At 38.6% G+C, this 12,832-nt stretch overlaps 2 protein-coding genes across 3 annotated transcripts in view; one reads left to right on the top strand and one right to left on the bottom strand.

Moving 5' to 3' along the window:
* The window catches only part of lig3 (ligase III, DNA, ATP-dependent), a 159,136-nt gene that overhangs the window by 4,535 nt on the left and 141,769 nt on the right, over window positions 1–12,832 (top strand). The window lies entirely within an intron of this gene.
* Window positions 1–12,832, bottom strand: part of doc2b (double C2-like domains, beta) — a 129,360-nt gene that overhangs the window by 20,302 nt on the left and 96,226 nt on the right. For both annotated transcript variants that reach the window (XM_074610000.1, XM_074610003.1), the window contains 2 exons: window positions 7,648–7,757; window positions 2,175–2,301 (listed from right to left, as the gene is read on the bottom strand). In XM_074610000.1, coding sequence (XP_074466101.1) covers window positions 2,175–2,301; window positions 7,648–7,757 — 237 coding nt within the window. The remainder of the gene's footprint in view (window positions 1–2,174; window positions 2,302–7,647; window positions 7,758–12,832) is intronic.

Genomic DNA, 12,832 nt, shown 5'->3' with positions numbered 1-12,832 from the left:
CTCTATTCTCCGCAGCACAGCATCTACCACTGTTGAGACAGAACTCCTTATCTGCTACTTCAAGAGCAAGCGGAGCAGAAAGCTTCTTTCCCTGAGCTCTGTAACCAGCAGCGGTCACTTTGCCTTGAAGCATTTCTGTGTGAAAATGGCCAAACTGTGCTTTATACTCTCCGTTGCTGGGGTGAGACATATGACAAGGTCGTACAAAATAGCAAAGCAGACAAAAAAAAACAGTTATGCGGTGTGACACAAACATCTGCTCTACAGCTCCTCTAAAAGCCACTGCATGTTGTGCTGGTCTACTGAAACCTCCTCCAGGTTATAGTCAGTGAAAGGAAGTGCATACTGTATTAGAAATCCATCCACTCTTTGCTGTAGATAGCTGTGGAAAAGCTACGGTTTCAAGCAGGTCTACCTCCAATTTTCTTGTTAATTTTCACATTTAGTCACGGTGAAGGTATGGATTCAGCCGGAAACAACATGTCAGGATGTGCTTTTTGTGATGGAGGCTATGAAAATACACATTACACACATCACATTACAGATATTCTTATTTATACCACAAAAGCGTAAAAAAGCTAATGTTGCAAATTGTAAACACTGCTTGTGATTTCACACACAAGAACACCAACACTGCGTCTGCTGGCACTATTCCTCTGTAATACGACAAATTATAACCACCATATACATTTAAAATCATCAGGGCGTAGAAGGGTGAATGCACCGTGGCTGTTTCATACAAGCATATTTTGTATTTTTGGATGCTATTTCACACTCCCACATAGACAACAAAGCATATGAGAGAAGCAACAGGAATTGGTCTCTACAAACACAAGGCAGTGCTCTGTACTCCAAATATGGAGGATGCAGACTGCATCCCTTTTTTTAAACCATAAACTGTGTAGGCCATTTGAAAAGGATATTCAATCACAGTTCAATGACACTCCACTCCCATGCTCGCATAACACATAATCCACTCCTGCACTCCACTCATGGGCTCAAAACCCAATGCTCTAATATATCATAACTGAATCCTTATGGATGCCGTTGTTTGTACTGATGTTCTTCGTGCAATTACCAGCGTGTAGTTGTTGAGATGTACATCATCGTAGGCCAGATTTAAGATTTAATCTGCTTCATGTGCTGAGCAGTCAGTCTTTTTGGGGCTCTTGTTGGAACCAAACTATTGCAATACAAGAGATAACTGCACATATTATCTCGATTTAGTCACTGGGTATGATATAATATAGTATACACTGGAGTATAGTATAGTGTAGTATAGTATAGTATAGTATACACTGGAGAACAGTATAGTATAGCATAACATAGTATATTATAGTATAGTATACACTGGAGTGTAGTATAGTATAATATAGTATACAGTACTTTGGAGTATAGTATAGTGTACACTGGCGTATCATAAAGTATAGTATATACTGGAGTATAGTAAAGTGTACTATACACTGGAGTATAATATACACTGGAGTACAGTAAAGTTTAGTATACACTGGAGTATAGTATACAGTACACTGGACTATAGTATACACTGGAGTGTAGTGAAGTATAGTATACACTATAGTATAGTATAGCATACAGTACACTGAAGTATAGTATAGTATACAGTACACTTGAGTATAGTATAGTATACACTGGAGTATAGTAAAGTGTAGTATACACTAAAGTATAGTATACAGTACACTGGAGTATAGTATACACTGGAGTATAGTAAAGTATAGTATACACTATAGTATAGTATACAATACACTGGAGTATAGTATACACTGGAGTAAAGTATAGTATACACTGGAGTATAGTATACAGTACACTGGAGTATAATATACAGTACACTGGAGTATAATATACAGTACAATGGAGTATAGTATACACTGGAGTATAGTAAAGTATAGTATAGTATTTGTACAGTATAGTATTGTTTTGCAATGTATATTAATGAATAAAAGTGTAGAGAAGAGTTGAGAGTACAGAATATTTAGCAAAGACAATATAAACTTGATTTAATGTAACAACTGTTGCAAAGTGAATTACTGTATAATTATCCAACTTTGTCTGATCACCGTTCCTGAGCTTTAGCGTTTTAAATGATTTTGTTTTAAAAACAACCACAAAATCACGTTCACAGTACTATCCGTATCCGTGTGGCACGTTGGACTTACAGGTAACTGTTTCTCCAGGCAGTTGTTGAAGTTTTTGATTTGGTTGGGCTTCAGCTTCTTGAGGGGGATTCGCGTTTCCCCGATGAACTCGTTGTGGCGAAATTTGTCCTCATCACACACTGAAATCCTGAGAGGAGAAAAACAGAAGATGAGAATGAAGTGAGGCTCAGGTTAACGTTAAGCTGCAGAGAGGAGGCTTTAAACAATAAAACCAGTCATTTTCCACCTGGAGTCCATCATCCTCCATCACAGGGATTCAATTCTCTCCAAAAACCTTCACTTCACTATAAAGCTGCTCCCGCTGACTCACTAGGCCTCCACAGCACTGAAGCAAAACCCTGGTAGCTCTGCGGTGAAGGAGTTCATAAGACTTTTGTCAGACTCGATCAGCATGACAGACGATGATGGGATAATTATGCTTTAGGAAGCATTCGGCCATGTATGGATCAAAAGACTCAAATATACTGAAGTGAGAGGGAGAAGAAGTCGACAGATATTTCAGATGATAGATAAAAATGACTGTTCTGTTCTGTTAATGTCAGAATCATTCAAAACCAAATCACCACTTTAACCTGAATGTATCGTGCTGCTGCAATACAAGATATAACTGCACATATAACTATCTCAATTTAGTATTACTGGGTACAGTATAGTATAGTATACACTGGAGTATAGTATAGTATGGTATAGTATACACTGGAGTATAGTATATATAGTTTAGTATAGTATAGTATACACTGGAGTATAGTATAGTATACACTGGACTATAGTATATATAGTTTAGTATAGTATAGTATACACTGGAGTATAGTATAGTATACACTGGACTATAGTATATATAGTTTAGTATAGTATAGTATACACTGGAGTATAGTATAGTATACACTGGACTATAGTATATATAGTTTAGTATAGTATAGTATACACTGGAGTATAGTGTAGTATAGTTTAGTATAGTATAGTATACACTGAAATATAGTATATTATAGTATACACTGGAGTATAGTGTAGTATAGTATACACTGGAGTATAGTATGGTATATATTGGAGTATAGTAAAGTATAGTATACAGTACACTGGGGTATAGTAGATTATAGTATACACTGGAGTATAGTATTGTATACAGTACATTGGAGTATAGTATAGTAAACTGGACTATAGTATAGTATACTATACTATACTATACTATACACTGGAGTATAGTATGCATATAGTGTAGTATAGTATACACTGGAGTGTAGTAAAGTATAGTTGGAGTTTAGTATAGTATACAATACAATGCACAAGCATAGTATGGTATGGTATACACTGGAGTATAGTAAAGTTTAGTATACACTGGAGTAAAGTATGCAGTACACTGGAGTAGAGTAGAGTAGAGTAGAGTAGAGTAGAGTAGAGTAGAGTAGAGTAGAGTAGAGTAGAGTAGAGTAGAGTATAGTATCCACTGGAGTATAGTATAGTATCCACTGGGGTATAGTATACTTTACCCTGGAGTATAAGTATAATATAGTATAGTATAGTATAGTATAGTATAGTATAGTATAGTATAGTATAGTATAGTATAGTACACTGCATAGAAATATGACATTGTTCTCTTCATGTCAAAATCATTTAAAACCAAATCACGACTTTAACTTGAATGTATCTCAGTGTGCGGATCTTATTTACTCAATTAGTGCAGCTTGAATTGAATTGTGCCATGGTGCACGGTGCATTCAAGTCAAGTCTGTTTACTTCTTTGTATAATGTGCCAATTTTCTATCCGTTGCCACCGAAACACATAAACACAATACACTTTTCAATGCATGACAACATCCTTTTGAAAACATTAGTGTATGTTTGCAATCACTAAAGGAAGAAGATTCATTATCTTACAGGATGCGTAGAAAAGACAATGACTGATGGTGAATTGAGACACCTGAGGACAGAAGCACACGTATGCAGTACACTTTTACTTTCCAGTCTGGAGATCTATATGCCTCTCCACCATTTCATTACATAAATAATGAATGTCAATTATTGGTGTGGGACAACGCTGCTCTTGGCAGATCTATGTCTTTAATAAATGCAGAGGGTGAGTCCCTGTATAAGCCTTGACATGACATGATTCACTCTCATGACTACATCACGCTCACGTTGTGGAATACTGTTTGTTTCAAGTGTTTTTCTCTGCATAATCAGCCGCCATGTGGAGGAAAACATGCAGCCTTTGTGCACCCAATGGAATGAGTAATATGTATTAGCACTGTAGCTTGTTGGGGATGCGGCGCAATCGGAATCACAATGAAATTCTACGGATAAAAAGTACTTTATCTGCTGCAGTACATGGACAGGTGGTGCTGAATTCAAATTTCAATTTACAAAAAGAAATGAACAGTGTTGTTTGGGAATGTGGAGGCTTTTCTCACAGTATTGTTCCTGGAAAATGGTTAATCACGGCGCTGTTATGTGAATAGATTGTTGGACTTGTGTACAGGAGTCCAGCAGATCACATCTGAGAAGTTGTCCGATATTACTGTTGTTGTGGTACTCTGCAGGAACAATACAAGTCATATTTTTCCTGCTCTGCAACACAAAATAACCATGATATATTTGCAAAGCGTTGATAAGGTTGTCAGTTAAAGGGCGGGTTTTATATCATCGGTATCAACAGTATGTATGTTTTAGCGTCAAAATGTTGTTTTCCCAAACCCCTCTAAAAACGTTTCCCCACGTGACCTGACGTAGGTTTCTGCATGATGTCGCTGCTACATGTACAGTATGTATACATCCTTATAGCCAGTGTATTAACGTTACATACAGTAACTTAGATGGCGGTCAGCGTGCTCCCAGTTTGGAGAAGTAGACAGAAGTACCGGCAGCAATGTACTGCTGTGGGCGCCACGTTAGTTCAGATCCGAAAGTCACACAATAACGCAAACAAACTAACCGATCGATGCAGCGGTAGACCAGCAACTCCTGTGTTCTGAGAGGGAAAATTACTGTTTTTGTGAATGGAGTCTGGTGGCTTTGAAGAGAACGATATAATCGGTTTAGTTCCCCGTCAGAAAGGGCTGTCTGATGTTTTTTTAGGTGGATAAAATATGTTTCTCTGCTGCTTTACCTCGCCATCAGACTCTTTCTGACGGGGAACTAAAGCTGTTATATTACTTTCTTCAAAGCCACCAGACTACATTCACAAAAACAGTCATTTTATACACACAACCCCACTTCAAAAAATCCGAACTAACCCTTTCAGTTATTTCCAAACGTAGCACAGCTAACTTTGACGTTGACATTATTCATAACCTTATTGATTATCCTTTTTTGGTAACCTACATCACTGCTTTTTGCTAACAGCTGAGTGGGCGTTTCCATTTGAAACCCCCCCCGGAAAAGAACATTTTAATAATAGTAATTTGACAACGACTTCAGAATGACTTGACTTGTGGTTTGAAGAATTAATAATTACATTTGAACTGATTCGAAATAATGCAATCAAATTTTAATTACACGATGATCACAACATATTACGGTGATCTGATGAGTACTTGTGCATTCCTCATTCATTAATCCAATAAATCTTATCATGCATAAATGGATAAACATCCAATTTTGGAAACAGCAACGCAACCAGCTCCTTGATGCTGTAAAGACACGGAGTGGCTTACTGTACACTAGTGAGCATCATTACTGAGAGGTGCTGCAGGACTATCAATTTTTGCTTCCTGACATTACATGGCCACTACACCAATTAGTTTTTCTCAGAGTACAACAAACATACGAGACAGTGGGGTGATATAATGAGCCCCCGGCACTAATAGGAAGTCACAACTACAGGTAGGAGATAGAAGACCACATTCACAGTAGTTACTTAGATTATTGGAGGGGAAACAGAAAACTAAAGCAAAATAAAAACCTCCACTGCAATGCGGCCCACCTATCATTGGGATATATTCTGTACCAAAATGATTACGCATATGATTACACAACCTACTTCTACTACAGTGTTAACACTTTGGTAAAAATAAAGGAGCAAAGAACAGTGAAGTGACACTTCCCTTGCATAACAGTGTCATATTCATCCTGGGAGGCAGACGTTTCTGTTCCAGGCTTTAGTCTATTCTCAGGTGTTGTAGTGAAATACAAATAACCACCAACAACAGGAAGTTATCTCAGCCAAACAACGTGCCGTTTGGAGATTACATACACAAAGGGTTTCCCTGCTGTTAACCTGATCGGGGGGGTATCACATGTTCGGGTTCGCCCTGGCATCGAGACACGCATCATGAATTGTAGTGAAAAAAGAATCCACAGGATAAATAATGACACCAGACATTTCTGTTGTCAACTCCAGGCTGTAATACAGTGATTTACCTCCAAGAGCCATGAAGAAGAGGAGCTGTCAAACATCACTGCCCTCTGAAAATTATTTTCTAAAGCCTTTCCAAACAGATCTATAGCAGCTCACGCTAAAATATACCAGTCTTTCTCTTCCATTCCTTTCATTTCTTTCTTTTTATTTCCTTCCATCTTTTTCCCTTTGTGTCACTTCCTCTCGTTTGTTTGCTTCCTTCTTTTTTCTTTTCTGTCATTTCTTCCATGTCTTTCCCTTTCATTCTTTCATTCCCCTCCATTCCTCTAATTTTCTCTCCTTTCTTCTTTCCTCCCTTTCCTCCCCTTCCATTCCTCTCATTTCCTTTCTTCTTTTCCTCCCCTTTTGTTCCTTTCATTTCATTCCTTTCTTCCTTTCCTCCACTTCCGATTCTCTCATATCCTTTCATTCTTTCTTCCTCCCTTTCCTTCCCTTCCATTCCCCAAAGGAAGGAAGGAAGGAAGGAAGGAAGGAAGGAAGGAAGGGAATTAAATGAATGGTCCTTTATTTCCCTTCATTCCTTCCTGTCCTCCTCTTCCATTTCTCTCATTTCCTCCCTTTCCTTCCAATCCTCTCATTTCCTTTCTTTCTACCTTCCTCCCTTTCCATTCCTCTCATTTCCTTCCTTTCTACCTTCCTCCCTTTCCATTCCTCTCATTTCCTTCCTTTCTACCTTCCTCCCTTTCCATTCCTCTCATTTCCTTCCTTTCTTCCTTCCTTCCTTTCCTCCTCTTCCATTCTCATTTCCTCCCTTTCTTTCTTCCTCCCATTCCTCGACCCTTCCATTCCTCAACATTTTCTCACGTTCTTCCTTCTTCCCTTTCCTCCCCTTTCGTTCCTTTCATGTCCTCTCTCCATTCCATCCCTCTCATGTTCTTCCTTTCTTCCATCTCTCTTCCATTACCTTCCTTTTTTTCTATCCTTTTCAGGCACTTCTTTTCTTCCACTCCTTTCCTTTTATCTTGTCATCTTGTCACTCCTTCCTTACATTCACCTTTCATTCCTACTTTTTCTTTCTTTCGTTCCAAACTTCCCCATCATTCTTTCCTTTCTGCTGTCCATGTCTCTGTCTCTTTGTCTCTTTGTCTCTGCAGACACAGGACGTTAAGTTGGGAGTACCTGAGTGTTTTGCGGACCATATCCTCGTCGGTGATGCCGTAGTAGGTCAGGGTCTCGCTCCAGACAGGGTTGAGTGTGTTGTGCAGGGTCTTGGTTCTAAGTTTGTTGGCCTGAAAGACAAACGGAAGACGTTGGTCATTTAACAGGATTGAACATCATTATTGATTAACTGCTGGGCTCCAGAGAGCTCATCCCTCAGGTGTCAGGTTTCATCGAAATGCTGCCAGAATTATATAAACATCCCTGAAAATGTACAAAAAGCCTCTCCGCCCTGGTGAAAATGTGTCAATGCATTGACGTCTGGTGGCACGCATTCAGACACGAGCTCACCGCTGCATATTGAACACTGTCGGGAATGAAGAATAAACAGCAGACTGCATTTAAATGAAGTGACGGGCGTAATCAAAGCAATGCAGGAAGTGAATGATGTTGAATACACTGGAGGTAAAAGATAAGTTACGACGGCTCAGCTAATCCGCAGCCTCTTACTGTTTCTGTCAGCACTACAATGTTCCAGTCATAGACCTTTAATCAGGCATCAAACTCACAATTTGAAAAACACATCTTTGTACTTGAGCCACAGGCGGCAACAATACTGTCCAGGAACAACACCTAACAACACACAGCTGAGACAATTAATACCTTTTGTCATTGATAATTGATGATGCATACATTCAATTAGACAAGCGACATACCTTAAGATGTATAGAATTAAATGGAAGGCGAATAGAAAGCTAAGAAGTACAAAAAATGGAATAATAAAAATATGAAATACAAAATAAGTAATATTTATCAATAAGAGAAGTTCAAATACAGCCTGTTCTAATTCTAAAATACAAAATTTTGGTTGCCTGTGACTTCCGCTCACAGAAACCGCTGTTGGTATCCCATGTGAAACCACAAGTCAAAGTTGATTTATTTGTCACGTAACTTCCGTACTTAAGTTACGGCACTTCCTGAGTTATTTTAACCCAAACCACAATCTTTTCGTAAAGCTATTTTAGTAGTTTTGTTGCCTAAACCTAACCAAGTCAATCTATTCCTAAACCTAACTAAGTAGTTTTATTTTGAAAAGGCTGGACACTTGTAGGAAAGCATCTTGAAAAAAGGGAAATTCGTGTCTATGTACACGAATCAAATAGATTAAATTTCTTGACTATTTCACGAGCTACCATGAGACTGTGTTGAAATATTACAATTAACTTTCATGAACTGAAAACACACTTTGAAAGGGTTAAAGCTCTAATACAAAAACACAGTCAACTCTTCTTGTATTCATAACGATGATCAACCATGTGAAAAGATGACAATGGCCTTCTGAACCTACTAATAGGTGTAGCAGGCCCCTTCTGACCCATATCTATAGGCCGATAAAGGCTGATAATGCCCATTCAATCATGCTCTATAACCACTCTTCAACAAAGGCGCTCCAATGTTATTTGCATTTTTATACAAAATGTGGTCAGCCTGGTAAACATCATTTTGAATGCTCTGAGTGTGTGTGTGTTTGTGTGTGTGTTCAACACCCTTCCTACGGGAATCAACCACTGATTGAGGGAGAAACAATCAGCGAGAGCCTTATTACGTGGCTCCCTGCCATCAGACTTGCAAATAATCACACCAGCTAATTGATTAAACTCCCCAGAATAACATGTCCTCACCCATGACTCACAACACAGTATCATCATCATCATCCTCACTTTGTCAGGCATTCAGCGGCGGCCTCGGAGGATTTCCCCGCACAACGTTACACCAATAAAGCCGTGTCGCTTGTCACAGTCATTTTTATCACCTCGATTGATTGCAACTGATGCAGCTCCGACATACTAAGTCAGTGGAAACGCTTTGTAACAGTCAACTTGGATATCTATTGACGCAATTCTTGATAATCTAGAGACTCTAACTGGATGTATATTTTACCAACACTTTACCCAAAGGCCTCACAAATTGCTGTTATGTGATAAATGTGGTTGTTTTAGTCTCAGATTGGGTTACTTTTTCTTAGGATTGCACTCCTCTAACAGACTCAGGACGTTTTTGAAAAAGCATCAACATTCACAACTATAGTCCAAAAACCAACGGGTGACGTCACGGTGACTATGTCCACTTCTTATATACAGTCTATGGTCATACCCCTCTACACTGTCTGAATTACAAGTTCTTCCAGCTGTCAGTGTCAGTGTCAACAACAGCTGTCAGTGTGTCAGTGTGCTGACTTAACTATGACTTGCCCCTAAACTGCATGTGATTATCATTATCATGAGACTCGTGGGTACCCATAGAACCCATTTACATTCACATATCTTTAGGTCAGAGGTCAAGGGACCCCTTTGAAAATGGCCACGCCAGTCTTTCCTCGCCAAAATTTAGCGCAAGTTTGGAGCGTTATTTAACCTCGACAAGGTAGCATGCATGCATGATAGCATTGTTGGTACCAATGGATTATTATTTTAGTTTCATATGATACCAGTATCGTCACTCTAGCTTTAAAACTGAGCTTGCTAAAACCTAAAAATCGTACTTAGCGTTAATGCATTATTATCGCGTTAACTTTGGCAGCCCTAGTGTAGTGTAGCACAAAGATGTTGTTTTTAATGCAAGTTCCAATAAAAATACATTATGTGATATTGTACATGTCTATTCAGCTACTTCATCACATCCCATCCACTATGAAGGTCAAGGTGTTCTGACTGGGGACACCTTGATTATTTAAAACACTCTGCTTGGTATTTACTAAGTGGATTGTTGGCACAAAAAGCAAAAAGAAGAAGAAGTGATCAATTGAATTACAATGCAATCAGTTACTTGTAGGCAGAGATGTCAATAAATCACAATGAAGCGGGGCTGACCTGAAGTTATGACTCAAAAGGGATTTAATTAAAGCGTTGCATTGAGACCTTGAATGGTTCAGGTCCTTGAAATGACATGGTGCCTGTGTGAAAGGCTGCTGGTTTTAACTGGGGTGATGGAAGCAGCTAGTTAGATAGATAAAGAGCGAACCTGCAGTGGAGACGGGGTTTTCTCTATATCAGCGTGCATTAAAGGGGAAATAATTCAGCACCACCACCTGCTCACAGATGGAGGCTCAGTGCTACAAATGAGCAACCGGTGTCACAAGTCATTTCAGCTGCTCGGGTTAAAAAGCCTTTGCTCTCGAGCCAATTATCGCACTATCTTTGCATGGAGACCGATGGATCGCAATCTAGTTTAAAAGGCCCCCATACCTGCAGGAGATGGGGAGAGGTAGCGGGGGTAAAACAGACACTCATCAGGCTGCAGGTGCTCACACTGCAGTAGTTGACAGTTCACTGGCCCCGTTTAAATCACAACAGGTCCTTCTTAAAAATCTGCTGGTTCAAAACTGTGTTTGACTCCTGAGTCTCACTAATGTTATCTGTGTTATTTATTCAAAAACAGGTCAAGCATAAAATTGTTTTCTTTTTTTGTTGTTGCTGCAGAATTCACACCCTATAAAAAAACAGTCTGTATATTATCAGGGTTATTTTCTTAGATTCAATACAAAGCTCCTCTCCAAACACAGAAGACGTTATACACCAGTTTTCATTGACTGACATATAACACCGTGTATTAGTGAAATATTTAGATTAAAATAAATCTTGTAGGGGATGTGAATATACAGTTGTTTAATTTTACTCTTCTACAGTTTGTTGTGACACATTGTTGAGACCATTATATGAGAGATAAGAGCTGGTAATCTATCAAAAACAAAACAAACAAAAACAATTTTACACTATTTCATGCATGGAATAACTTAATTTTAGACATTAAAAAATGTAAGGTATTGTGGTAGACAAATTTAACTCAGTCGGCAGAATAATATGTTTGCATTGTACGTTTCCGCAAACCACAGATACGCTGAATCTTGACATTTTTGAACCAGAAATACGTTTCATATCAACATTTATTCATACATGTATATCAACATTAGTGTTTTTACCACTTGCGGTGCTTTTGCCGTTTCGAAATGGCATTTCCAATTAGGTTTAAGTTTGGTAACAATTGTACTTGGTTAGGTTTAGTAAACGTTTTGGGAGAAAATGCTTTCCCTTGAAACTTAATTGACAATGCAGTTTTGTTGTATGGGAATGTAATATTTAGGCTGAGAAAATTGCTGTGATGGGTTCTTTGTTAATTCTCAATTCTTCTTTAGAAATGTCTTCATCAAGAGATTCATATTATTTATGGTGTATGAGTCTTTTCTCATGGCCGAGATAATTAAATACATATGAGTAAGAGCAGGAATTTCTCAGTTTTCTTTGTTCAATAATTGTTTAAAACTTGCAAACCAACCAGTTTTACAATTCATCCCAAAGTGATACTTGAAAAGGCCAACCGCGGTATAAAGCTGAGGTTACATCACCATGGAGTTAACAGCCAGTGTGTCTGACCTTGCTGTTAGGAGCATTTGACACTTGGTGGGTGTTAAAGTCACACTCTGTTGATAGACAACTCATCACAATGACCAGTAGCTGCTGCTGGACAGATAACATAATAACCAGACACGGTTTACACTGCTGTTAGTCGACCTTCAGTGGTGTGTTTGAAATATTAGTTTTGGCCATGAAGCCGTTTATTTGCCAAATATGAAAAGACATGGACTTAAAGAAGGAGCTGTTTGGTGTCTCTGTGCATGTAAATCAATCAAATTTTAGCGCTGATTCTGTTTTATTCCAACCTCCTTTCTTATACAATAGTAAGGTATTTAAAAACAATCAAGTCAGTCTGTTAAATAGATTTTATCAGATGCAGAATGTGTAACTCCTGCCCAGTGTTTGCTTTAGACTTTCTTGTCCGCTCTGTGACCTGAAGGCCTCCTCCAGTCCGTCAAAATGACGGACGGCCTTCAGATTTTTCCATCATAGTTTAAAACATTCAGTCAATGTATGCCTGTATTTTGTGTTTATCAGCATCATGTAACGCAATTGAGCTTTTACTAATGCAATATTATGACGAGCATGAAAGTATAAATGGCTTTCTGTAGACACTGTATGCCAAATTTGTCAACTGCACCAGTGAATCACCTTCTGGTTCTGTATAAACATCATACTTCTACACAGCGTCTAATCCCTGTCAGTAATCGATGGTTTAATCTGGAATAATTACAGGCATTTCAATGTGTTTAATTGTGGTCTCAAAGGAGACGACAGTGTGATGTGGCTTTGCA

Source organism: Sebastes fasciatus, chromosome 16 (assembly GCF_043250625.1).
Source record: "Sebastes fasciatus isolate fSebFas1 chromosome 16, fSebFas1.pri, whole genome shotgun sequence".
Lineage (NCBI taxonomy): Eukaryota > Metazoa > Chordata > Actinopteri > Perciformes > Sebastidae > Sebastes > Sebastes fasciatus.
This window is presented reverse-complemented; position numbering and strand designations above follow the sequence as displayed.